Source organism: Mustela lutreola, chromosome 2 (assembly GCF_030435805.1).
Source record: "Mustela lutreola isolate mMusLut2 chromosome 2, mMusLut2.pri, whole genome shotgun sequence".
In the NCBI taxonomy this organism is placed as follows: Eukaryota; Metazoa; Chordata; class Mammalia; order Carnivora; family Mustelidae; genus Mustela; species Mustela lutreola.
Genome location: NC_081291.1, coordinates 85,883,349 through 85,910,414, shown reverse-complemented (window position 1 = coordinate 85,910,414; position 27,066 = coordinate 85,883,349). Strand labels below are relative to the sequence as shown.

At 36.7% G+C, this 27,066-nt stretch overlaps 1 protein-coding gene across 2 annotated transcripts in view; it reads right to left on the bottom strand.

Annotated features, from left to right (window-relative positions):
- ZNF385D (zinc finger protein 385D) overlaps nucleotides 1-27,066 on the bottom strand; it is a 936,273-nt gene that overhangs the window by 206,181 nt on the left and 703,026 nt on the right. For both annotated transcript variants that reach the window (XM_059162500.1, XM_059162501.1), the window contains one exon: nucleotides 19,083-19,225. In XM_059162500.1, coding sequence (XP_059018483.1) covers nucleotides 19,083-19,225 — 143 coding nt within the window. The remainder of the gene's footprint in view (nucleotides 1-19,082; nucleotides 19,226-27,066) is intronic.

Below are 27,066 nucleotides of genomic sequence, written 5' to 3'. Positions count from 1 at the left end.
TGATCTGTCTCTGTCAAATAAATAATTAAAATCTTAAAAAAAAAAAAAAGAAAACAGCAAGTACAGACAGATCTAAGATTTTCAATATTAAATTTACAGACAATCCAAATGTTCAGAATAATTCTTATTATCCAAATTCTGATATGGCTGTTAAGGAAATTATAGGTATTTTCTAAGCACTAATCTTTTAAAGCGATTGCCTAAATAACATGTAATAAAAATAACACAAAACCTCAATATGAGAGTTTCCTTACTGTCCCACTGTAAATCATCTCTAGTCCTACAGTTCTTCGGCAGAATATCCTGACGTGACAGTGATGAATCAATTCTTCCTTTCTTTTCACCCTCCCCACCTCTCTCTTTTTCTCTTTCTTTGTTTCCCTTTCTTGCTTCCTTTCTTCACTCTTTCCCTCCTTCCTTCCATACTTGCCACCCAGATAAAACAAACCCCTGCTTATTTTTCAAGAGTGCTTTCAGTTCTGAAGAACATCCGTTAACACAGCTAATTATATAATACCCATTAACACAGCTGAATTCCTAAAATAATGATTTTGTTCCATTTTCATTATCTGTAAGTCTGTTTCTTTTACCCACAGAATTAATTAGGGTGGTAAAATGTGCTTCTCCCTCTATATTCCTGACTAGCTTAATCAAATAATTCCTTAAAGTACATCACTTTTCATTTTAAATGTAGCTTTAAAAAACAGGTTAACAACTGCCTACATTTAACTGTAGATTTTATGGGCTATAATATTATATGTCATCCACTACCAATTTTATAGGCTTAGCAGAATAAAATAATCATTGATCTTTTTCATATGAATGCTATTAAGAAAAACGACGTAAACTTCAACTGATTAAAATGTTACTTAAGATGCTTTATTAAAACTTATTCTAAAGCAATTTTTCTCATTAAGACTTGACAAATCTGGAGAGCACTTTATTTAATCTCTATTACGAGGATGTTTTGCATGCAAAGAGGAGCCTGAAGGACTGTGAGACCCAGAGAGACTTAGGTGGTCTAGAGTCGCTGGTACCTGAGGGCGATTATTTCTTGCAGATCTGCAGCGTAAATTGCTTCTTACAAAAATCGAGGTGAGAAGACCAGGGAATCAAGATCTCGTTCATAGCTTTAGTCTTCCATAAATATTGATAACAAATGGAGATGAGAACCACTCCCAGTGAAAGCCTGTGTGATTCTTACACGTCTTTTACGATTCCTTGATTAAAATATCCCACAACAGGAATTCAACAGATTTAAAGGATGCTAGCAGATGACAAAAGAACTGGAAAAGATCTATCAGGAAATCGCAAAGGAGCAATCTTCCTTGCTGCTTTCCCAACTGCCCAAAGCCGGTACCATATTCTTCAGGTCAGTGTGTCCCAAGAAATAAGATACATGTGATTTTTCATTTAACCCACAAATAACTCATGAAGCAGTTAGTAGTAATACTTTCATTTTACAGATGAGGTAACAGAGGTACAGGGAAACCAAGTAACTTCCTCTACACTATATAGTAAGTAGTGAATCCAGAATATAAACCTTAGATTCTGGTTCCAAAACCCACTGTCTTCAGCTCCATGGCCTTGCTCCTCAATATATGGTCCCTGGTGAGCAGGATCAGCTTTCCCTGTAACTTTTTTAGAAACACATTTTCTGATTTAATTGCATGCAGATATTCAGGAACTGCTCTACACCTATAACAATAATATGAATAATAGTAAATTAAATTACATTATATATTTCTTTATAGCTTTAAGGTATGGGCCCATATAGTACTCAGTCATGGGCAAACCAAGGCTTGAGGGCAAGTAAAAAGAATTTTTTTTTTTTTTTTAAAGTAGGCTCAGCATGGGGCCTGAAATCAAGACCTCAGCTGAAGTCAGGAGTCTGATGCTTACCTGACTGAGCCACACTGGCATCCCAAGAAGAAAGTTCTGAAAGACAAAGAGTTTATTTGGATGTCACCGGAGGGTGTTCGGTCCCTCCGTTTATAAAACAGCATGAACACATTGGCTTCTTGGAAGATTATGAAGGGAGTGGCCATGGACTCGTGTCCCCAGAAACTACTTAGGGCTATAACATCATGGAAATTTGCTGAACTTGCCTAGGAAGTGCTGTCCAGCTATATCAGAATGCTACCTTAACAAAGACACTAAATATCCTTTCTGAGAAAATAATGAAAAAAATGCATTTCATGAGAGTTTCCATTTATACAAGGAGCAATCTTGGCAAAGCAACTGTTCAGAACCAGAAAATATTTAGAACTCCCATATCTTTTATTGAATGCTTTAAATAACTCAAAGACCAAATTTAATTAATTTGTATCAAATGCAAAACTGGATATAGCTCTTTTATAATAAATGCAAGTTAGCTAAAAAATAATGTGATAGGATAGAAATTTTTTTTTTCAATTCTTTGACTTTGTTCAAATAAGAGTCAGCTCATTAAAGGGAATCAATCTGTCAAGTTAGTAGTATTGAATTTGCGAATTAAATTATTTAAAATATGTTGATTTCTTGTGCCTGCCTCCTCAGCTAAATTATGAGCTTTATTCTTCATTTATTCTACAACATTCTATAAACATTTATGAATTGTCTGTTACTTGCATCCTTGAGAGTGTCTAGTATGGTACAGATCTGTATTAGTCACATAATAAATGTGTTTATTGATTCATGAACTAAAATGAAATTTATTCAGTTTCTCTGGATTAAGACCACATTCCTTGAAGGAAAGATCAGGGCCTTGGTCATTATTGTATTTCCCAAACTAGAAATCTGACAGTAACAGGGTATTTACTAAATTAATAAATGAGTAAAAGTTTGCAGAGAACTAGGAAGTTGCCACACTCTTGAAGGGTACTGTGAAATATGTTAATTCTAGCAAGCAAATAATGTCCATTTTATGACAGTCATGTGAATATTTTATATCTTAAAATTTAAATTAACAACAGAACCCTTATGTATTAAACACCTTTACTTAATTATCAATTAAATTGATAATTTAATTATCAATTTTTATTTTATTTTTATTTTTATTTAATTATCAATTAAATAAAACCAGCTATTGTCAAAGTTTTCAGTTTCTATTCATTTCCTACTAGCTCACATATGTTGTGATTTAATATTGTGTGCTAGCAATCAACCTGATAAACACATTTATGTATTTATATATGTTTCTTTTATTTCTCAAAGTTCATTTCCACTTCATATTCACATTATCAAGAGTCAAAATTTATAAGAACAAAGTCCACAATTACGAAACATGCATTCATGATTTTAGTAGCAGAATTCCTTAAGGCAGGTCTTTAAATATCAGTGCTCCACAGATAGACAATTTTTAAAAAGGGTAGAAATAAAATACATTTTTTTATAACAAGTGTATTTTAGAGCATCTGACATCTGTAAGATTTTTGTTTATGTCATTCTCCAAAAAATTTAAAAAAGAAGAAACTAATACAGATCTCCTCAGGACATAGGGAGAAATCTAGAGCCATTTATTCTTCCGCTTTAGCTAATCAAAAATAGAAGTTGCCAATGTCAGTTAAAAATAATGGCCACCAACCAGTCATGTAAAAAAAGAAAGCAGCTTCTATTGAAGAAGGCCAATGTACTAAATATGGAATTAGATAGTAATTGCAGAGCTAATTACCATATTTACAGTCAAACATTAAAGTTGGCAAGAAGATCAAAAGAAGTGATGAGAAGGCAAGCATCCTGGAGTCCTAGTATTTCAAACACCGAAAATGTGGGAAAGGTGGCCAAAATAAATGCGGAATATGAGGAACTGCATATGTAATCAACATTCCCCAGACCTGTGGAACTGTGTATTAAATATAAACAAATTTCACCTTTTGTCAACTTTAAATCTTTGGACCGATTTCAGGGAGCCAACATTCAACATTCAACTTGGAACATTTTTCTTTGCTTCTTATTTATTTATTTTTTCCCGGATGTTCTTTTAGGTTTATTTGGCTCCATTAAGAGTAAAGCTAACACCCGTCTCCCTGCCAACTATTGTAAGGATCTTTTTCTCCAATTGAAAACAGGATAGGCAGCAAAATACATAGATAAGAGAGAATGGTAAAGGGTGCCTAGATGGCTCAGTTGGTTAAACAATGTACGCTTGATTTCAGTACAGGTTGTGATCTCAGGATTCTGGGATCCAGTCCTACGTCAGGCTGTGTGCTCAGTGGGGCGTCTGCTTGGAATTCTCTCTCCCCCTCTCCTTCTGCCCCTCCCCTACTACTACTCTCTCCCACTCCCTCTCTCTAAAATTTTAAATCTTTAAGAGAAAAACAAAGAATGAGGTGGCTGCATTCATTTATTTTTCTGTATTTAGGCATGAAAGTCTTTAAAACATGACTTTTTAAAAATCCTTCAACAGCTTGCAGGTATCTGCAAATGACATACTATTTAAAATAACACATGCCATGTATCTCATGCTTTCAAAAGAATTCTGAGAGCAACATGTATTCTCTGGCTTTTCATGTTCCCCTCTCACAGATTCCCAACACATTTCAATGAAGTTAGAAATTAACCAGGGTAACACAAGGCAGGGAGTCTTACCTCCTCATTGCAGCTTTACTGACAATTTCTGAGACGAGACGAGCGTACTGGCTTTGGACACAGCAAACTTTTTTAAGTAGTTGATTGGTTCAAAGTTTGTTGATGTTGATGTGGGTTGTTTTCTTTTTTAAGGAGTAGTTAGCAATTATATTGTTACTATTATTATTTTTTTTTAAGATTTTATTTATCCATTTGTTGGAGAGAGAGCACAAGCAGGGGGAGCAGCAGACAGAGGGAGAAGCAGGTTCCCCGCTGAGCAGGGAGCCGGATGACATGGGACTTGATCCCAGAACCCTGAGATCACGACCTGAGCCGAAGGCATTGCTTAACCAACTGAGCCACCCAGGCGCCCTATATTTTTATTTTTGACACAAATATGTTTTTCAGACCCTTACAATTATCTTGACAATTTAAATCTTTTTACAAAGTAAAAAATAAAGACAAATTCTGAGCCTAAGAACCTATAAAATATTATCTCGTTTCTGTTTTAGCTCATGTTATTTTCATTCAGCTAAAATTGAGTATATTCATCAGGTGTACCACAGAGTGTATATGTGATCACTTCATTCTATTGTGTGGAAGAAAGTTCTATGGTTTCATCTGGGTTAGTAAGCACAGCAGTCTGGATTTTTTGTGTGGGGTGGTTGTTAATGGGAGAGAGGTCCTACAAGTTATTACTAAAACTATGCTGAAGAGTTTTACCATTTATATGGTAGATTACAAGTATTAACAAGTCCAGTTAGCCAACTTTAAATTTAAATTGGACTTGTTAACCTCATTTAGGAGTTTTATGATAGATATGTTATAGTGGGTTCAATGATCCTTACCTCTAAAATGAATATTTTCCTAACACTCAGAACCCAGTGGTTCTAAACTACAAGTCATTCCTTGAAAAATACAGACCTTTCAATAGAAAGTTAAGCATCACATTGACATTTTAAATTTGCCCCAAAGTTGACCATTGCTGAGGAATAATCAAAGGGCGGTGTTTGAATGGTGATATTAATTTGCCAAAGACTCTAAACTATCATGCCACCTATACTATGAAACCCAATGTAAGGCAGAGCACCATCTCAATCAAATTCCATGACAACTGATACTAATAACTAGACCCCAAAATGTTCCTAACCTCTTTGATCTCGATGAATATGCAAGTGTTTACATGATAATATTTTTAATAAGTAAATTTGAATTGCATTTTAGGAGTAAGTTATCAAGCTTGATTATACATTCTCTGATAGTGCACAGTCTCCTCTAAACACTAGAAAGTTAAGGGACGCCTGGGTGGCTTAGTCAGTTAAGTGTCTGCTTTCACCTCAGGTCATGATCCCGGGGTCCTGGTATCAAGCCACGCATCAAGCTCCCTGTTCAGTGGGGAGTCTGCTTCTCCCTCTCCCTCTGCACCCCCCCCACGTCTGTTCTCTCTTTCACTCTCTCAGATAAATAAATAAAATCTTTAAAAATAATAAAATAAATAGTAGAAAGTTACAAGAGGCAACAATTTAACCTTTCTATTTGGGTATTAATCTAAATAGTTTTAGGAGAAGCCTTTGAGCAAGCCTAATCATAAATGTGATACAGAAATCTCAGAATTGGGAACATGTTGATCAGAAAATCGAGACTTGTGTCTGAAGCCGGCACATCTAAGTATTAATATTGGCTAAGCCCTAAACTAATCATATGTTATAGTTGCAATATAGCATAAGTTGCAATAAAGTATTTTGCTGAAGACATTTGCAACTAATAAAATTTGAAAAGATTTTTAAAACATAAAGTACATAGAGTATTATAAATAACTATGTATTGATCACCTAGAGTGAAAAACTAAGTATTAGCAACTCTTTCCCTTGTTACAGAATTTATTATTTTTTTAAACAACACAACCTGGACGTTATAGACATGTTGAAGTCTTCTTTGTACCCCTTCACCAGCCATATTGTCTCTTTCTCATTCCTTAGAATCCTCTGCAAATAAGGATTTGATGTGTGTTCTTCCAGCCCATGTTTTTATATGCCATAAATCAATCTTTCTTTCTTTCTAAATCACATTGCCATATGATTTTAAAATATGCATATGTGCATATGTTCTATAGTTCTATACACATTGTGCGAGTTGTGCTTCCTCTCCGTCCCACCTTTTGCTTTTATGATATTTCCATGTAAAAACAATTCTTTTATTTCAAATACCTCTTGATATATTTATTAAGTAGATCTCAATGTTTATCCATTTTCCTATTGATAATCATATTGGTTGTCATGCAGTTGTTTTGTCTGTTTCTTTTGGCTAATAAAACATTGCTTCAATGAACATCAGTGAATTAAGCTTCTTGACACAGATATGGAAGTTTTTCTACATACTTAGATTCAGTGTTTTAAACATAGATATCCATATACATGTGTGTATATATATATTTTTTCCTTACTCAAAATTTTAAATGTTTTAGTATGATTTTAGATAAGTAGAATTAAAAAAAAAAAACTAATTCTAACTCAAAATCATTCTATTTCATCTCTTTGCCCTCGTTCCAAACTAAGATCTCAAAACCAGATATGCCAATAGGACCTGATAGTCTAAGAGCTAATTAAGTTGAATCTCAAAAACAAGTTAGTATTTTCTGACTTTTTTTTTTTCTAGTTAAAGAACAAGTAAGGTTATCTGAGGGGGAAAAAAAAGCCAGTCTCCCCATAGAGACCATCACACACAAAAACTATCTATTTGGCTATATTAATTCTGTTGCGTAGAAAGTGCCAGAAAGTGCTGATTACCTCTCTATTATATAATTCCTATCACAAGTTCCTAGGAAAGCAGGGACCATTGCTTTTCAACGTAGCACGTGATGAAAGTCACAGAAGTCCTAAAACAGTAGGTATGCACATCTGTTCTAAAGAGCACAAGGATGTTTTGGTAAAAATGATTGTTTTTTTCTGTCTGATTTCCTTTGAAAAAAATGCTTCAAAAATGTCTCCAGCTTACTGTACTACTAGACTATCTTTTCTCTGGTTTCTCTTTTTAAAACGATAATTTGGATTTAGAAATCCAAATAATAAAGTTAGTTTCTTATCTCCATATATAGTCAATTGAAATTATTTTTTCTTTTCTTTTTTTCCTTTAGTTTCTGAAAATCCCTCAGTAAGGTCCTTGAAATAAATTCCATTTTAGAGTGTTCAGGAAGGAAAGCTCAAGAATTAACTGCTAACTTTACCTCTTTCATATTCACCCAAACTCAAGATAAAATGTGCCTCATGGGGTTAAGCTTCAGAGAAAGGCAAAATGCATATTATCTTATTTTTGACTGATACTGTCCTGATTTAAGAGTTTCAGAGAGTGCCATTTACCACTGCCACACCTCACCAGGATAAGGGAAATTGGATAGCACTAAAGGAATTTGGGTGAAATTGTATTTGTGGCTTTCTCAATACATCGTTCGAATTATCTAAATAACGGCTTCAAAGTCCCCATCACTTTCTGTGTGGAGCTGAAACTCAAATCCTTAAAAATAAGAGTAGAGCAATGCTTCTCAATTCTCTCTGCTGAAGGACCAACTATTCCCCTCATCAATCACAGACCAAAACTCTTATAAAATATAATAAAATGAATTACCGGAAAAAATGAAATGAAAAAACATACCAAATTAAATCACAGTTCTTTATTGGCTTCAACAGATGTAAAATTGCTCTACAGGGCTATAAAAACTTCCAAATGCTGCTCACTCTCTATTTCTGTACCTGTCATAGACCTGGCAACAGTTTTTGGACCAGGATGGCTCTGAGAACAGCACTTTGAGAAGCACCAGGTCATGAAACCACAAACTGTCTTGCTGGCGAAAAAGTTCTCATTCCTTTGACTAAGAGAGTGAGAAACAGCATTCACATTGTTCTTTACATTTGTGTTGAAGGGGACATATGAAAAGACAACTTTCCTCAAAAGATTGTCTAAGAAGGTTATTTTTATACCTGTACTGAGCTATAAAAATGGATTTTCCCACCCATTTTGACCACAGGGTGGAAAACACTAACTCTCAACATTTAAGGGGCAAAGGAATTGCTTTGGGGGATATTATGAATAATGCTTATAAGGGTTCCAACACCAGAACCTCTGATTCAATGGACTTCCCTAATATCTACTATTTCTATATTCCTTTTAAACTTTAACACCTTTAGACACTCATATGAGGTCAACATGATTATTCTAGTTCCACGAATGAGAAAATCTGGACTCAGAGTTTCACAATAGGGAAAGTATTAAACGTAGAACTTAAACCTTTTAATTTCTAAGTTTAGTTTTTTTTTTTTTTTTTTCCTTATGCATGTACATGGGTCTTGAGTCTTAAGAAGCCTAAATTGTCGCTGGGGTAGGAGTGGATTTTTTTTTTAATTTATTGCCATTTAAAGTTTTTTATCCCCCTAACAATGATTGCCCATTTACAACATAAACGCTTATGAGAGTGACGTAATATACAGTCCTCACTTACAATCTAAATGTTCTTTTCCATACTTGTCCAATCATGCCAGAATATTATTCAGCTTACTGTCTTGGAGATAAGTCTTCCAAGAAATTACAGATTACTTAACTGACTAGTATAGAACCAAGGCTCTGATAGCTGATTAAAGAAACTACAACTGTTTTCAGACACGAGATCAGTTAGCTTTGTTATAGATGAAATTGCACTGATCACTGAACCTAAGTCTTGACATGATTTGATGATCAGTATTTGTGTGATTTGGGGCAAATTATTTTCTCTCTCACCTACAGGTTTCCTTACCCATGTTATTTAGGTAATAGCTATAACACACAAGACTCTATGAAATTAGATTTTTTAAAGATGTGCATGTAAAATTTCCTTAAGAGCTCTTATCACTCAGTTCATGACCAATACATCTTTTTTTTTTAAAAATGTGATATATTGTGTGTTTTATTTTTCCTTTGTTTTTAGGAGCTCCAGGGAGCCTGAACCAGCTCCATAAAGAAAATTTCCCTGTAGTGTAGGGTCTCTCCCCAACCAGGGAGACTTATTTACCATCACTGCAGATAGGAAATAAAAAGCTGGATTAGAAATTGTCAGAAACACTGTAGTATGGAGTCTGGTGACGGCTGGGTGGGTGGTAAATTAGATGGCTCTAAAAATCTTTTCTTGGGGCACCTGAGTGGCTCAATGGGCTAAAGCCTCTGCTTTTGGCTCAGGTCATGATCTCAGGGTCCTGGGATCGAGTCCCACATTGGGCTTTCTGCTCGGCAGGGAGCCTGCTTCTCCTCTCTCTCTCTCTCTGTCTGCCTACTTGTGATCTCTCTCTGTCAAATAACTAAATAAAATCTTAATAAATAAATAAATAAATAAATAAATAAATAAAAATTGTCTCGTGCTAGGGCTGCCATAACAAAGTACTACAGATTGGGTGGCTTAAACAACAGAAATGTATTGCCTCACGGTTCTGGAGGCTAGAATTCCAAAATCAAAGTGTAAGGGAAGGATCTATTCTAGACCTGTCTTCTTGGCTTATTGATGGTGTTTTCCATGTGTCTCTTCATATCGTCTTCCCTCTATGTGTGGCTCTGTGTCCAAATTTTCCCTTATAAAGATAACCCATCATAATGTGTTAGGGTTCACACTAATGAGCTTGTCTTAACTAATTACATCTTCAATGACCTTATTTCCAAACAAGATCGCATTCAAAGCACAATGACTTATATTTTGGCGGGGAAGGACACACAATTCAATCCATAACATTATGATTCAATGATTAGCATCCTCATGAAACAGAAGACACGAGTCTCGGTTTTTTTCTCATGTCTGCCACTTACTAGCCAAGAAACTGGAATTCTCTCAATTATTCTAGGCTTATCTGTAAAATAAGTGAGTTGGAGTAGAAACAAATTGACTCTCAAAAGTTTATTTCATTTCTAAAATGTCTATATCTAAGTGTGGAGTAGGGATTTCCAAAAGACTTCATAAGCAGATGTTTCTTACGAGGCTTTTGTTATACAAATATGACCCACTTCATGTACAATCCCATATACTCCGAGCTTAGATGGGCTCTTGTCTGGGTCCCCTTCTTTTCCCAGTATCAAACAGTAAAAAATTCCTAGCAAGAAGCTAGCCAACAGGTCAAATATATTCTTTGCAAAAGCAAAGTTTCAGCTCATCATGATTAGAATAACTGATAAGGGAAAATAAGCATATGATGTGTGTTATGCCACAACCTTTAATGAAAGAAACATATTCATACATTCTCCTATCTCTGGAAAGATAGAAGAGTCATTGACCACCCTGACTGTCCCTTAAGAGAGGAGAACAGAGTGGCAAGGGGAAAAGAATAAGGGAAACTTTTCTGCTGTTCTTTTTACAGTTTGAATCACAGGAAAATGTGTTACCTGCTCAAAGAGTAAGCAAGTGTTAGAATAGAAGAAATATTCATGTGTTGTGCATTTGTTTATTAGCCTTTTACTTTCAAGCCAAGATATTCTATATTTAAGTTATTTTGTGTTTTGGAGTCTTCATAAGCAGGCTTGACTTTTACAGCTTTGGGCTTCACAGGAAGCTACGGGGTTCAGCAAACAAGATCACGTATTTGTTTCAGTGTGAAAACATATAATGAAAGAAGACTTCATAAGCAGATGTTTCTTACGAGGTTTTTGCTATACAAATATGACCCACTTAATGCACAGAAAACTAGCTAGCAATCTGCTACCTCTGTCTTCAAAGAACAAGGAACTTAGCAATCAATATTATATTTACTATGGCATTTTTCACCTGAAAAATTTCCATACCCTCTACCCATCGTGACTAAGAAAGACAGTCTTATTTTTTTCTACCCATAATTTCCAGCTGGCTGCCTACGTATTTTAGTGACAGTAGCAGTTGTAAACATTTAGTAAGAGCAGTTACTAACGTATGAGCTGGATTTAATTAATATCTTTTAAAAAAACAAGTGCAAGTGTGCTGAACTATTGTTTCTCTAACTCCTACACTGGCTGAGGGATGGGAGGCATCTCCATAGCTGGAGCAGTTAACAAAATACAGAACCTCAGAGGAAAGCAAGAGTAAAGAATAGGTTTTGAAAGGAAAGGAGACCCCGTGTGCCAATAAACATGGTGGTACTTCCATTTTAAAGATTGGAGGAAATGAAGATCTTGAAGGGTATAAATCTGAAGTAAACAAGAACTTGAATCTGACATTTCCTATTTCGGGTTCTGTATTTTTGTCCTTCACCTATTATGATATTATAAATGCTTGCTTAAGCTACAGCTCTAGAATATATGACACACACATGCAATGCTGTCCTTCTAGAGTCCTAATGTGCCTCCCAATATTTCATGGTGAAAGACTTTCCGGATTTACATGAAAGAGTTGATGAATATTATAAAATACTGATTTTAGAGGACATTCTATAAATAACCACTGTGATTTTAACATCACTGTTCTTTTACATAACCAAAGTAAATAAATGCATGAGCCAACATAAAATTATGGATGTAAATTAAGGGGATGGTTTGATGTTACGCTTGTTTATGTTTCCTAATAATTGCTTAAATTAATAACTTTGGTTAGATGGAAATAATCTAATGTATGAAAACAGTGAGTACTTAGATTTTTTAAATTCCTGAAACATTCCCGTCAATTATGTTTTCTTATGGCACAACTGTATTATCTTCTATTATCTATGAAGCATCTTCTATGTTATCTATCTATCTATCTATCTGTCTATTCATGCATCCCTCTATCCTCCATTCACTCATTCTAGAATAGTGTGTGAGTCTTTGTACTGTCCCAGGCTCTGTGCTATGGTTACTTTATTAAACAGATTAATATGGAGCTGATCTCAGTTCCCAAATTAAACATTAACCTTTACCATATAGCTTTCCTTGGCCACCTCCAAGTGACCTCACCTTCCCTTGAACTCAGGGAGCATTTACTTTCAAAGGACTTTATTTAAGCATTTAATTACAGAGACTTCATAGAATGATTAAACTACTCTACCCCATTTTTTCAACAAATGAAGAAAACTATATAGATGGAGTTCTTGCTTGCCTGAATCTTACTGTCTAATGCAATGTTTTAACATCCAGCTGTATACCAGTCACTGGTAGAAGTGTGTTTTAAGAAGTGGCTAATCAACTTATTTCAATAATAATAGACACAAGGAAAATTCCTCCTCTTCCACTTCCCCCTCAGCCCTTTTGCTTCCTCTTCCTCCTCTCCTCTTTCTTCTTTCTCTTCTTCCTTCTTCTTTTTGTTTTCTATTGTCTGCTAGAGTGTCAGATATAGAGCCAGAGCTTAGTAAACATCCAATAAGTAAATCAATGCAGAAGAGATTAATTACATCTTCTTCCTCATATTCTCCGTTACATTTATTTGGGTCATCTTCATAAAAGATGTCTTTGATGGAACTGTTACTTTCAAGAGGCCTGTGTCTCAAGTTATAGAATTATTTGGTGGGACTCCAGCATTTGTAGAATGAATAAATTATTGAATGAATAAGAGAATTAAAAAACTCAGTCATATATTCTCCTCACTAACAATTTTGGGACTGTGACACACATAAAAGCTCGAAAGTTCCATAGAAAATTTTTGCTTTTAACCAGTTGGGAGGCAGGTGATAGTGTCAGATACTTGCCCCATAACAAGCATTTAATAAATAGCAGCTATAGCCAATGTCTTGCACAATGTCATCCAAAAAGAGAGGCTCGCAGCATTTCTGGGAGATGAAACAGAACCACAGAAGGTTGATTCTCAACATACAACTGTAGCTTCCAATACTTCAAACCTCCCTAACACCCCACCAACAAACATCAGAAAGTAAGTTTCACAGTGACAGAAATTATTCTGTTAGATTTACTACTGATTCTGAAGGGCCTGGCACATGGTCAGTCCTCAATAAACTTGTGTTGAATGAATGAAGAAATATGCTCCAGGAGTATAAGAATTGTCCAGTGTATTTAATCATTCCTCTGGATTCCCCTCCCAATACCCACAGATGTTCAAAACCTGAGGTCCCGAACCTGAACAACTAAATCAGAACTTGAGGTTTTTTTTTTTTTTTAATATTTTATTTATTTATTTGACAGACAGAGATCGCAGATAGGCAGAGAGACAGGCATAGAGAGAAGGGGGAAGCAGGCTCCCTGCTGAGCAGAGAGCCGACGTGGGGCTTGATCCCAGGACCCTGAGATCATGACCCGAGTGAAGGCAGAGGCTTAACCCACTGAGCCACCCAGGGACCCCAGAACTTGAGTTTTAATACGATTCCCCCAGGGATTCATAAGCACCATACAGTATGAGAAACACTGCTATAAATCACATAAATTTCACCTTCCTGTCCCCCTCCCTGCAACTGATAACATTCCTGAACTCAAACTAACACCACACTCAAGTGTCCAGCTGCTGTTTTTTGAGAAATAGGTTGAATTAGAGTAGAGTTAGATGCTAAGATCTGATCTCTCTTTCTCAGCATCTCCCTCCCCACTCCTGTCGCCCCCTTGGCTCCCTCTCCCCTAGTGAAATCATATAAGACACAGGAATAACACAGAGTCAACATTTCTATACTGATTTACTTTTTTTGAATGTTAGAGAATATAGGGCACCTGGATGCCTTAGTCAGAAGAGCATGCAACTCTTAATCTCGGGGTCATGAGTTAAAACCCCATGTTGGGTGCAGAGATTACTAAAAATAAATAAACTTAAAAAAAATATAGAGTATTAGCCCAGGCTAATTGAAGGCAAAGAGTTACTCTCCTTTATTTGCCTATCTTTCTGCCTTTGGACCCTCTCTGTGACTTTATTCTTTTTTGTGCATCTCCTAGAAGGAGAAAGACCTCAGTGTTTACTGAGAATCTGGTATATGCAGGTGCATTAGGTCAGTTTACTCATTTAACCTTTAATGGAAGGTTAAAGCCACGGGAGAGGTCGGACATAAGATCAGGCTTACAGTCAGTCCCCAGGAACACATTCTCCCAAAGTTGTACATTTTCAACAAAATTTTGAAGGTTCATTATTGTTATAACTACTGAGGAGGATATGAAGTTTTAATATGTTAGAGTAATGAAAAAGAGAGGGGAATTCTGAGACCTAAGGAGAAAACTGTCAAGGAGTATAGGTATTTTTTGATGATCAGCTCCCACTGTAAACAATATCCTAAGTAACCCAAGGATTATTCTCAGCTTCAGTCTCCAGCATTTTGAAAGTCAGCTCTCCTTCTGATCACAAACCTAAGAGAAATGTATTCATTCTCATTTTATAGAAAAGGACACTGAGGCTCCAAAGGATTTAGCCTCTCATCCATGGTTGCAAACATGCTCAGGTTTTCTGATTATGCATAACCTTTCCATTCTGTCCTCAGGTCAAGTCTGTTGGCAGCTCAGCACTGCCTTCCCTCCTCTGTGCTCTCCCGCACATCGCAAGGACTGGAAGCCCTAGGGTTACATTCCCACGGGTCTCTGCTAGCAGTATTCAGGCACGGACCCCATAAAGAGAGGCATTGCATGGGATTTGGATGAAAGTAACTGGGATTACTGAGCATCTTGTATTTCTGCAACTTCCTGATTCCATGAAAGCAAGCATGAAAACTGAGAGCCAACAGTAGCCTTCTCTGACCTTTGTTTGCCTGCATAGCACCTCCAAAGGCTTTAAAAACACCTAAATCCTTACATTAAGTCCCTTCCTGTCTGCATGCCTAGAATAGTTTTTGTTTTTCTCACCAAACCCTCACTAAGCCAACCACACAACCTTCTACTCTTGACCCCAGCCTGCCATTCTACTCTATACATCTTTCTTCATAAAAGCACCCATATTTACCAATATTTATTTGTTCAAGCTTCCTTTATAAATTGAATTATTTCAGGGCAGGCATCAAAATATAATTTTTGCTATCATGATTCCTGTCACGTAGTGATGCACTTATTAACAGCAATTGATTAAATGGACCAAACTCATACCACTTTCTAATATTTCTTTCCTAAACACCATCTGACTATTTCCAGGATTGGTTCCTTTCAAGAAATGCTGATACAGAATGGGATCAGAACGATCCTGAGTACTCCTGAGTACTTCTGGAGTACTGAAACTCCACATTGTCTTAAGAGATTGAGGGGTAGGTTAGGGGGTACATGAGGAATTCAAGGAAAGCTCTCTCTTGTCTGAAAGCTACTGAAACAACCAGGATATGACATCCTTAGGTTAAGGGAATAGTTTCTATTGCTAATCTTTAAAAATTGACTGAGAAGAACAAGGGAAATGGTTTTATCGAATGTCTTCTTTTATATCCTCTTCCAAGCTCAGATATGCCACCTGTTTTCCTTTCCTTGCTAACTATGCATATTTTTACAGATGTTTCATTATTCTGCTTGACTTACATCCAAACCCAGTGGCTTATGCTCTTGTGGAAAGATAATAATCAGGGATATCCATTTTATGTTTTCATGATTTTATTTTATATATATATATTTTTTCCTTCAACATTCTGCCCAACCCTGTTCCCAACAGACAGATGATACCATACACAAAGCCTCAGTGGGGGAATATAACGGGCAGTCAGTCTGTGATTGTCATGAACTTGCTTCAACAAGGTCAGATGCAGGAAAGTTGTTTGGTGGCAGATGGTTCATCATTTTCTTGGCAAAGAGATAATAGCAGTTTGGCACATCTAGGCGGAACGGACCACCAACAGCCTTGTAAAGTGTGTATGTCTAAAGTTGGGAGCTGGGGGCTTACCTAGCCATGCTAACCAGGTGCTGACCATCTATGACTATCTTTGTAGATAAATAACTTGGTGAATAGGGGAGTAACCCACCAAGAGCTGGATGGATAACCTGCTTGATTCCACAACCTTAGCACACCCTGAAACAGAATTATATTGAATTTCCCTTCACCATAAAATGGAGTTTTGAATGAGGAATAAAAATCAATTTATAGCAATAAAAAATTATATTTCAGACACCTTGAATTCATGGATTGAGATTCAGACCTGCTACAAAATCAAGAAGTCAGGCTGTTATTTAGAGAAATGCTCTATACTCTGAGTCCAAAGCCACCTGATTATGGGACTTTTCCCCCTCAATATTACACAAAGAGTGGCTTAATCCTTGGTTGCTACAGATTGACTAGCACTGGAAGGAAATAATATGTGTAGCAACAGAGAGTCTCATTTAAATGGAATAAATACAAACATAAGTCAAATTTCATCACAGAGGAAAAAGAATGATGTCAAACTTTTGCTCTTACTTAATGAACTGCCACATTTAAAAAAAAAAAAAAAGAAGTTTACACGCTATGAATGAACATAACAGTTAGCACTCAAACAGTGCTTGCTATGGGTTGAGTGCTGTTTTACATGATTTAACACACATTAGCATTACCACATACCTAAGAAGTAGGTTAATTATTAGTCCCATCTTACAGATGAAGATTTTGAGATACATGGGAGTCACATCACTTACCCAAGGTCATATTGATGACAAGCAACAACTCTGAGATTTGAACACAGTCAGTCTAGTTACAGGGTCCGGCTTGACCATCACACAATGCTGACTTTGCTCACAAAAGCTCAAATATTTGAATGAAATAAACTCCAGAGGAGGAAAAGATTATTAGGTCTACTCCCTTTATTTTAAAGAGGAGTAAATGGTAATAAATTAATTAATTAATTTTAAAAAATTGTAGCAAAGAGGATAAAGAGGCTTGCTGAGTGTCAAATAGCTCAGCAAATCACTCATCTTTGTTTTCTATGACAAGCAATAGTCGTCAATCAAATTAGTCATTTTGCTTTTAATATTTCTCAAATGGCAAATCGACAGTTTAAAACACAGCTTTTTACAGCCTTCCAAGAATTTCACCTCAACCGCTCTAAAGCTGACAGGATGCCAAGTGGGTTTAGAGGTGAGGTGACACACCTTGATGGATCATCTCTGGGTGTCTGGGAAGCAAGACTGTGCCAGGAAACCATTTAACAGAAGAGCAGAGAAAGGGAACTCACGGGACTTGAGGGTGGTCATTTAAAAATCAGAGAATTTGATGCTGAGCAATTTTTCCTCTACTCTTACTGAAACACCTAGGATTAGAAATCTTTCCTTGGGAAACGTGATTTTGATGTTCCTCCACTTACATTCCATCAATTTTAAAATAGGATTCCCAGGGAAAACGGCTCACCCCTAAAAGAGCAAAGTAATCATTCTGTTCTGCCTTGCCCTTTAGCGAGGACTAGCATATAACTGTGCCATCTCATTGGCATGAAAAGAGTCCCCATGATGAAGTACTGTTAAAGAAAATAAGACCCACTTCTGTGTCCTGAAAGTGAAAGGTCTAATGTGGGAAGATTTTTAAAACTCCATCATGGGAGTTCATTTATTATTTAGATCACTGGGCATTCAGTGACCTCCCATCTTAATCTTCTTTGGTTGTGTTGACACATCCTATCATTGATAAGCTCAGACCTCTATTATGACAAACTGCTGAAATCTGAATCAGATGATACTAGGAAAAAATAGTCACGGGTTTCTAACCTTTTCAACCCTTATTTCTATTTTCATCATAAGACTACTTCCAGTGCTTGTACAAAAGGAGATGATGATGAATATGGGGAATCTGCCAACTCACAAAGACTAGGAGTGAAAATAGAAGCAAGTAAGTAATTGAATTTGTGTTGAGAAGACCATTAACAAAGCCCCCAAAACAAAGTAATTTAAGTAAGACTTAACCTGAGCAGAGTAAGAAGGAAAAACATAACAAAACAAAAAAAGTAAAACCAACAAAAGAAACCCACCTACCACCAGAATGCAGAGTTGCTGTAAGTTAAGGAAGAAAAAAGTACTCTGCAAATGGAATTCATCAGTACTGTGATTATTGGGTTCCTCTTTATTAAATAAGAAAAGAAGCAACAAATTTGAAAATTAAAGTGTAGCACCCAGATAGAAGAAACACATTTAAATCTTTAGACATCTACTTGAATGCTAACATTCTCTTTAACAAATTCATTAAGTTTTAATGTAGATATATTCCAACAAAATAATGGAATTGTTAGTATTACCCAGAAAGACACTAAATGGGAAACATGAACTCAAGATCAACCCACTTGGATGAAATCTCTTCATTTTCCCTTGAAGGAGCCTAGTTCTGGGACCTTACATAAGCAGGCAACAAAGTACCTTGTGGCATTCTGACAATCCACAGAATAAATGATAACAGCAAAATAGAGGTAGTGGCCAATTCACCGCACATCAGGACTACTCTTCTTTTTTTATTCTGAACCAAGGTTACAGCTTTGTGGCCAAATGAATTTATTGTTCATAACAAGTCCCAAAGGCTCAGCTATAAAAAAGGAACCCTATGACCTCAACTACTGTATTGAAAAGACCCTGCAGCAGACTCTCCTCTGAGAACTAACAAAACATTTTATATGAGCATTAATTTCAAAAACTAAGATAATCCTTTCTTTCAAAAACAGAAAAACGACAATAGCAACAACGCCAAAGGACCCCTGGCACTTAACCACTCTGCCATATGCAAATGTGACCTGGGGACTTACCGCATTAAAATTGGGGAAGAGGTTGACTGCGGCCGCAGTGTCCAGAGGAAAGGGAAGAAAGGGTTTGATATCCAGCGAAGGCTGCAGAGGAGGGGCTGGTGGACGGACCAGGGCTGGGAGAGCGGGGCTCTGGCATGTACCACCTGCAGAGAGGAGAGCGAAGGGCGCCATCAGCGACATTGTGCAAGATAAAGACAAAAAGAAAAAACCATCAAGGTGTCTTTTGAGCCCCAAAGGCCAGCTTGGTGGGTCACTGGAAAAAACAAGACAGGGACTGTAGTGGCCTCCGCTATGAAATGGCCAGTGAGCCGACGACCTGCCAGTAGGCAGAGAGAGCTAGTGAAGCTGCTCCCTTTCGCCCCTCCGATAATAACTGTACAGTTGTGTACGTAACAGTAAACATTTCAAACATTTCATACTCCACAATCTAGCTTTCCTTTCTGGGCTAAAGCTCTGGATCGGATCAGCAACAAATCTTTCCCTAAGATCCCTTGATTCCAAAGGAAAACTGCTTCGTTGCACTCCCACCCCTCTTTGAAAAGGAACTTCTACTCAGAACACCCATACAGTCTAAGCGATTATTTTACAGAACTGCTCTTTTCCACCACATCCAAAACTCTGGCAGCAAGATGACATGAACTTGGCATGGAAAAGAAACTTAACCACAAAGACAGGCAGCCACACCTTACTGACCTGGCAGCTGGAGGATTAAAACAAGTGAACCCACTTACAAACCCAGCTACAAACCCAGCCATCCCTGAACTGTTCAGCACGCTGGTAGCTCTGAGCATTCGATGACTACCTATGTCCTTCCCAGTCATGAGTAGGTGGAATTTAGAAGGCCACCAATGAGCAAGCAGTGGGAATATTATGCCAACAAAGACACCCTTTGCATACTAGTAGGCAACTGGCTGTTTGCAAGGGAGCGCCCCCACTCCTCTCCCTCACTCCCCATTATTGGACTTCATGCACTCAGAAGCTGGAAGGAAAGAAGCCCATCTCAGTGTTCAGTCTCCCATATTTTGGTAACATTCCAAAACATCAATTTGCTGTTAATTAAAGGCTTTTTGAATCCTAGGAAACCGTTAAAATATGCCAGCATTCTTCTAATCTGAGAGGCAAGCAACAGACTGTAAAAACATGCTGGTAAAAATCCAAGAAGCATTAGGAAAACAAAATACAGTGGGATTTTTCCTTTCTCATGGAAAAGAACTCTAAGGGACAGAAGAGAGAAGAGAAGCTCATGTCTGTGCCACTCACTTGCCTGCCATTTTGTTTCAAAGCAGAGTGAGACCCATAGGAATAATCTTCAAAAATCTCACAATCACCTCTCTGGTCAGCTGGACACATCCATCATCCTGCCCTCAATCAGTTACCTGAACACAAGGTAAACATTTTAAAAATGATTCCCTGATGGTGAATCTAACCCTACTAGACCAGTAGATCTGCTAACAAGGTGGGTGACTTAATGCCTACAACAGAAGCCATTGGCGCAAGATGTAATTAACCATACAAGAAAACCATTAACTCTCCTGTTTCCAGGTATAAAATCAGCTGGAGTCAAATTAATAAAACCAGTGTTTTCCCCCACTCTTTTCACTTCCCTTTGAAAATGTTCCTTAACAACAGCAAGGCCAACAGCAGCAAGTTTGAATCAGCAAACCAATTAAAATAGAAAGTAGTACAAGTCAGAAAATAAAGGGCAGATGTTAAAACAAACATAGATCAAAGCAAAAAAATAACAAGTCTGCATTCACCAGAGCACACCGTACATGTGTTTTATTGTCCACCTGTTAGTATATTGAGTGTGGGTGTCTAAACTTTTTTAGAGAAAGCATCCCTAAAACTTTGGTGATAGATATGACTTGAGTTCAGCATTACTAATAATTTCTTTTGATTAAAAGTTAAAGAACCAAAATGAATTTTTGGTCAGTACGTCTGTAGAAAACTCAAAGTAAAACATGTCTGGGTGGAAATCAATGATATGGTTTAATGTGAACACAAATAATAGTGAGTTTTAATAAATAATTTTGTATTATTTTTATCTGTGTCACACATCATGCTTTACAGAAGGTGCTCACATATATCCATTACCTTCTTTGAGCCTAAAATATCAGAAATTAAGTAAGGGCTAACATAATACTATGGAGAAAAAATAAATGGAAAAATTCTTCAGTTGTTAAGTAGTTTCCATTGAAACGTTCTGTTCTTGTGATTCAAAGAATACAACTAAGCAGGAACATATTCTGTAATTATTTCATTTATAAGTCCCCCTCTGGTTTGGAATGACTAAAAAAGTTAAAGAGATAGCTCAAGCATATTTATTTATTTTATCCAGCACAATTAGAGGCACAAAGTAGATTGATTGCTTGATAAAATTAATTCCCACCTCCATTCCTCCAAGATAAGTATGCATTTCATATACACTGATACATGTAGCTCAAAACCTTCTCTCATTGTTGCCACTGGGTTTTCTTTAGCAGAGGATACCAAATATCAAGAAAGAGTCATAAAATTCGGGGAACCTGGCAAACTATTGGAACCCATCTCTTCTTACCTGTTTGAAGAGATAAGCTAAAAAGGCTGTTCGAAAGCAGAGCACACGAGACTACATGCTTTTTGGCTACTGGCTATGCAAATACAGGTGTAGTGGATGCTGCAGGGTGCTTAGACTGGCCCTTTCCCCAGCTCCTCAGCACTGGGAGCTGAGGACTCAAACTAAGAACGGTCTTGGGCCAGAGGGTGCTTAGACTGGCCGCCTCACCACATGTCAAATTCTCCCAGAGTCTAATGACTGATTAATAACAGAGGCTTCAAGACTTCTCCCTTTCGCCTCAAGACAGGACGACTCTGGAGCTCTATTTCTGTTCTAGAACTCCTCATAAGATCTAGACGCCTCTGTTGTGACTGCATCATAGTTCAACTTTTCCCTCTGCCCAATCCTGTATGCTTCACTCCTCAGAGAAGATGATCTCCAGCAAACTCTGGGTCCACTTGCAGTACTTGGACAGCAGGGTATAACTATTCATGAGTCTAAGTGAAATGTCGAATGCTTTATTCTAAAATAGATATTTGCCGCAAAATCCACAGAGCTGATATTAAGGTAAAAAACTGAAGCTCCCTCTTAAAGATTATCTGTGACTAACATTTCTCCTTTTAAAATTTGGATATGTCCTGAAATACTTCCTTGCACCAAACTGCTCAGCAGCAAGAATATTATTTGCAAATAGGGCAAAATCAAGATCAGCAAATAAAACCCATTTAATTTGTAAAACAGACTAAAATATTCTTGAGAAAACAGTCATTTCATTTCTTCATTTTTTTAAAATAAAAACTACTGCATTTAGGATACAAATATATGTTTATTATTATTTTCTTTATTATAAACTGACCTTAACGATAATGAATATCAAAATGCATAATAAATTGGTAGGCATTATTATCTGTTAAAAAGAGTAGCTTTGTTATTATTTACCAACAGTGTTCCTACATTCATTGGAATATCACACTTCTGGAAGTATTAGTATTCTTAATTTGAGGAAAGCATTTTGAAGCCTTGAGGAGGGGAGACTGAAAAAAATGTAAGTTCATACCTTTTCTGTTTGAAACCCTGCCTACCTATGTCTAATACCACCTCTTTCATACCCTATGCAATTTTAACAGACACAGGTTTAACAAATCAAACAAATTATTCTGATTTCAGAGCAGTTAATATCTCTCTGTATACCAAATTTCTAATATGCCATGAAAGTCAGCAAATAAAAACATTCATTGAGTAGAGTATGTTACACACTAAAGTACTGAATAATTTAGGTAAATAAAGTAAGTAAGATAATCATTAAAGTTCATAAAAATTTCCCTTTTTAATGTTTATTCTGCTAGTTTATATTTAGAACTTAGACTTGAACTATCGAGCAAACATTAAATATTACTTTGGTCTGCTCACAAGACAGCTCTATACTCACAAAAGTACAAACATGAATTTGAAAAAAAAAAAAAAGAGTAACCCATTTCTTAATGGAGTATTTGTTAATAAAGATTATGTGACAGAGTATGACACATTCACTTTAAATGTTTGCATTTCTGAAAATCAAATTAAAATATAAAATTTGGAAAAGTTCATCTTAATAATTCATACAGAAAAAAGAATATTCGAAGCCAGCAGTTGCCACTCAACGCCTATCTTTTTAGATATTGTATGTATAGTACTTAGCCCAATGGGTCCACTAAGTGAGGTATGTATTTTTTAAGGAACCTAGTGAATTGCAGAGGAGCTGCTCAAATTCCTCCAGACACAAATTGGGGCTCTTTGAAAGCAGTCAATCAAGACAATTTTTAAAGCATGTTCATATCATTCAGTTTGTTTATTTTGACCCTGCAGAAAGAGGATCTTCACAAAGAAGATACTTTTTAAATCAATATTTTGAAATACTCCTTCAGAGTGAGAGAGTGTTCTCTCTGTAATATAACACTTTTAACCTTGAACTTCTGCACTTAATCCATTCATGCATTCAGGGTTTATCAAATAGTCACAGATGTCCTGTCTGACAGCCTGACAGCTTAACCTATTACTTAATCTTTCATTTCTCCAAATGACAAAACTGAAGTTCAAAATAATCAAAGGTTGCAGCTGTTAAATATTCAAAACCATGTATGCTTTAGAACTGGGAATCATATATATATATATATATATATATATATATATACCAAATATAATTATATATACATGTAAAAATATGCATATAATTATATAGAACATACATAATTATTATAATACATTATATATATACATAAAATATTTTAAGTCTCCATTTATAAAAATCAGCATAAATCCTCAATTTCCTGATCAGATAAATAATTTCTATGGTATCTTTTTCCTTAACCATCAGTTTTACACACACACACATGCACACAAGCACACATATATATGTACACATATAACTTTAACTATACATTTTTATTTAAATATACACATATTAATTTATGTATTAAATATATAATTATACATATATACTTATATACAAGCATAATATGTTTTAATATTGAGCTATGATTGAGCTAATAAACCACTCAGAATATTCATATCTAACAGGAAAACATAAAGAGCATTTTTTTTTTTAAGATTTTATTTATTTATTTGACAGACAGAGATGACAAGTAGGCAGAGAGGCAGGCAGAGAGAGAGGAGGAAGCAAGCTTCTGGCTGAGCAGAGAGCCCGATGCGGAGCTTGATCCCAGGGTTCGGGGATCACAACCTGAGCCAAAGGTAAAGGCTTTAACCCACTCAGCCACCCAGGCGCCCCCAAAAGCATTTTAAGTCGTATCAAGTTCTGAGTAGTTACCTGTGAAGCAACTACTTTGATACACATGAAACACTATTCACATACATTTCCAACTATTTCAGTTAGAATTTGTCATGTGCATTGCGGGAAGGAGAGGTGCTCTCCGAATTCCAGGACCTGTGTGATAGTGGACAGAAAAATATTTAGATCTGATACCACTAGCATGGAGTAGAAAACAAATGGTCACAATATTTCTTCTATTACTTTCATCTCCTCCTTGTTTTAGATTGTTCATTTATCTATCAGGTTTTGGAAAGCTGACCCAGCACTTCCTCTCTCAGGATCAAAGTCCTCATTGGCCTTATGTGACTTGCCCTTGGCAGGTCAATTCAAATGTTAAAGCAAGGTCTGATGCCCAAGGCAGGTGGCAGCCACTAAGCCCCACAGGATGGTGGCTGCTGTCTCACATCCTGTTCTAACCACGGAGAGGGATGAGGTCAGAAAAGGAGTGTGAGTCAAGACAACTGGAGTATCACTCTGGAAACACCGATTCAGAAACATTAGCCCAAGTCAATGGTCAGGACTCCATCTTAAAACATGAAAGAAAACACATGTGAACCAGCCATGTTTTCCCCTATTCAGATTCTGTATTTTTTCATTTCAAGTTGTGGTATTTTAGCATTTCAGTAAATCACCTCAAAACTCATTTTGGAAGGAACCTAAGAAGGGCTAGCTAACATTTTTCTCTGTCACTGTCAGTGAATGCCATGACCAAAATTTAAAAAAAAAAAAAAAAAAAAAAAAAAAAAAGGCTATTATCTAGTTGCCAATATCCTGAGTTAAGTCTTCATGAGACGAAAAGTAGAATCTCTCATTTATTTAGCTAACTATCATGACAATTTCTGGTGTCTGGGAAACACTAGAAAAGATTCTATTAGTACTGCCAGAGTAAGGGGTTTTAGACTTTTAACCCTGTACTTCAGCCCCTCTGTCAAAGGGTATGTAACTCAGGATAAGTACCTCCTCACAAGAAGTCAAAAGATCTTGCTTGAAGGGCACCTGGGTGGCTCAGTGGGTTAAGCCTCTGCTTCCAGCTCAGGTCATGGTCTCACAGTCCTGGGATTGAGCCCTGCATCGGGCTCTCTGCTCATCAGGGAGCCTGCTTCCTCCTCTCTCCCTGCCTGCCTCTCTACCTACTTGTGATTTCTCTGTCAAATAAATAAATAAAATCTTAAAAAAAAAAGGATTTTGCTTGAAAAATTCCTCTCAACTCAGTACCAATGATATAAAATGTTAAAATATAAAATTTTCCTCAAGAGGAATTACCCAAGATTTAATTCCATAAAATAAATTATAAGTAGTAATAAAAATGCTCTAGTACCAAGCTGTCCAATATGGTCGTCATTAGCCATGCATGGCTATTTTAAATTAAAAATTAGTAAAATTACAAATTCCATTTCTCAGCCACACTAGCCACATTTAAGTGCTCACCAGCCATAGGTGGCTAGAGGCTACCACACTGTATGCAGCAGTTAGCACATCTATCATCACTGAGGGCTCTATTGGCATTACAGCTTCAGTGCAAAGCCAACATGTTTCAGTGACAAGTAATTTACAGATAAGGTGCCTGATACAGTGTGTTTCAGAATGCACTGCTGAGGACATCTTCCTTTCTCCTGGTTTCTTCTCCTTCTGGGTCTGAGGAGAGCTTTCCAAGAGCCAAATGTGGCCACTGGCAGAGGCAGACACTGTTGGATTCATACGAAAAAGGATTACTCATCCACTCCTGGAGAAGACAGTGGACAATATGAATCTTCATGTGTGATCAATGATGATAACACTCAATGGGAAACCTAATTTTAAAAATTTTTAATGCTGAAATCAATATTAATGCATAATGAGTGCTTTGGATAAAAACGATGCCACCTTTTCAAAGCAAGGATGCAAAAAGGGCCAGTCCTAGGGCAAATGAATGTTTATTAATATCTGATAGTCTTTGAGAGTACTATCACTAAGCTTCTATTTCATGAAACTGTGTCACAGTGCAGCCGCAATCATAGTCAAGTGTTTAAATCCAGCTAATGCAAGCAGTTAAACCTGCCTAACTACATCTGTCTCTCGGGGTAATTTTGCTCGTAATATCTAAGCTTTAGTCTTCTCACTCTAAAGAGAAAAAACAAAACAAAACAAAACAAGGCTGAAGTCTTGTTACTTGGCATCGTTTTTCATGATCTGTGCCTTTCACCTGGGACTTCCGTGCGTGAACTTTGCTATGCCAGTAGAGCTGGGCATGAAGTTTTTCCAGAGCCTGCTAAGTATCTTCCCTCATGGTTTTTTTGTTTTGTTTTGTTTCCCTCATGATATAATTGTGTTACATTTTTTGCTTCATCTCCAAGCCCTTGTCAATCTGTGTAGGTACTAAATGTGATCCAAGGTATTAATAAAACATCTCCTGAGCTTAACTGGTTGAGTGCAGTTTTCCCAGTTACCATTAAAATGAGTTAAATAAGGGGGTGCCTGGGTGGCTCAATTGGTTCAGTGGCTGCCTTTGGTTCAGATCATGATCCCAGAGTCCTGGGTGGATGGAGACCTCCAGTGAGCTCCCTGCTTAGGAGGAAATTTGCTGTTCCCTCTCCCTTCTGGCCCCTCTCCTGCTCTCTCCCTCTCTATCTCAAATACATAAGTAAAATCTTTAAAAAATA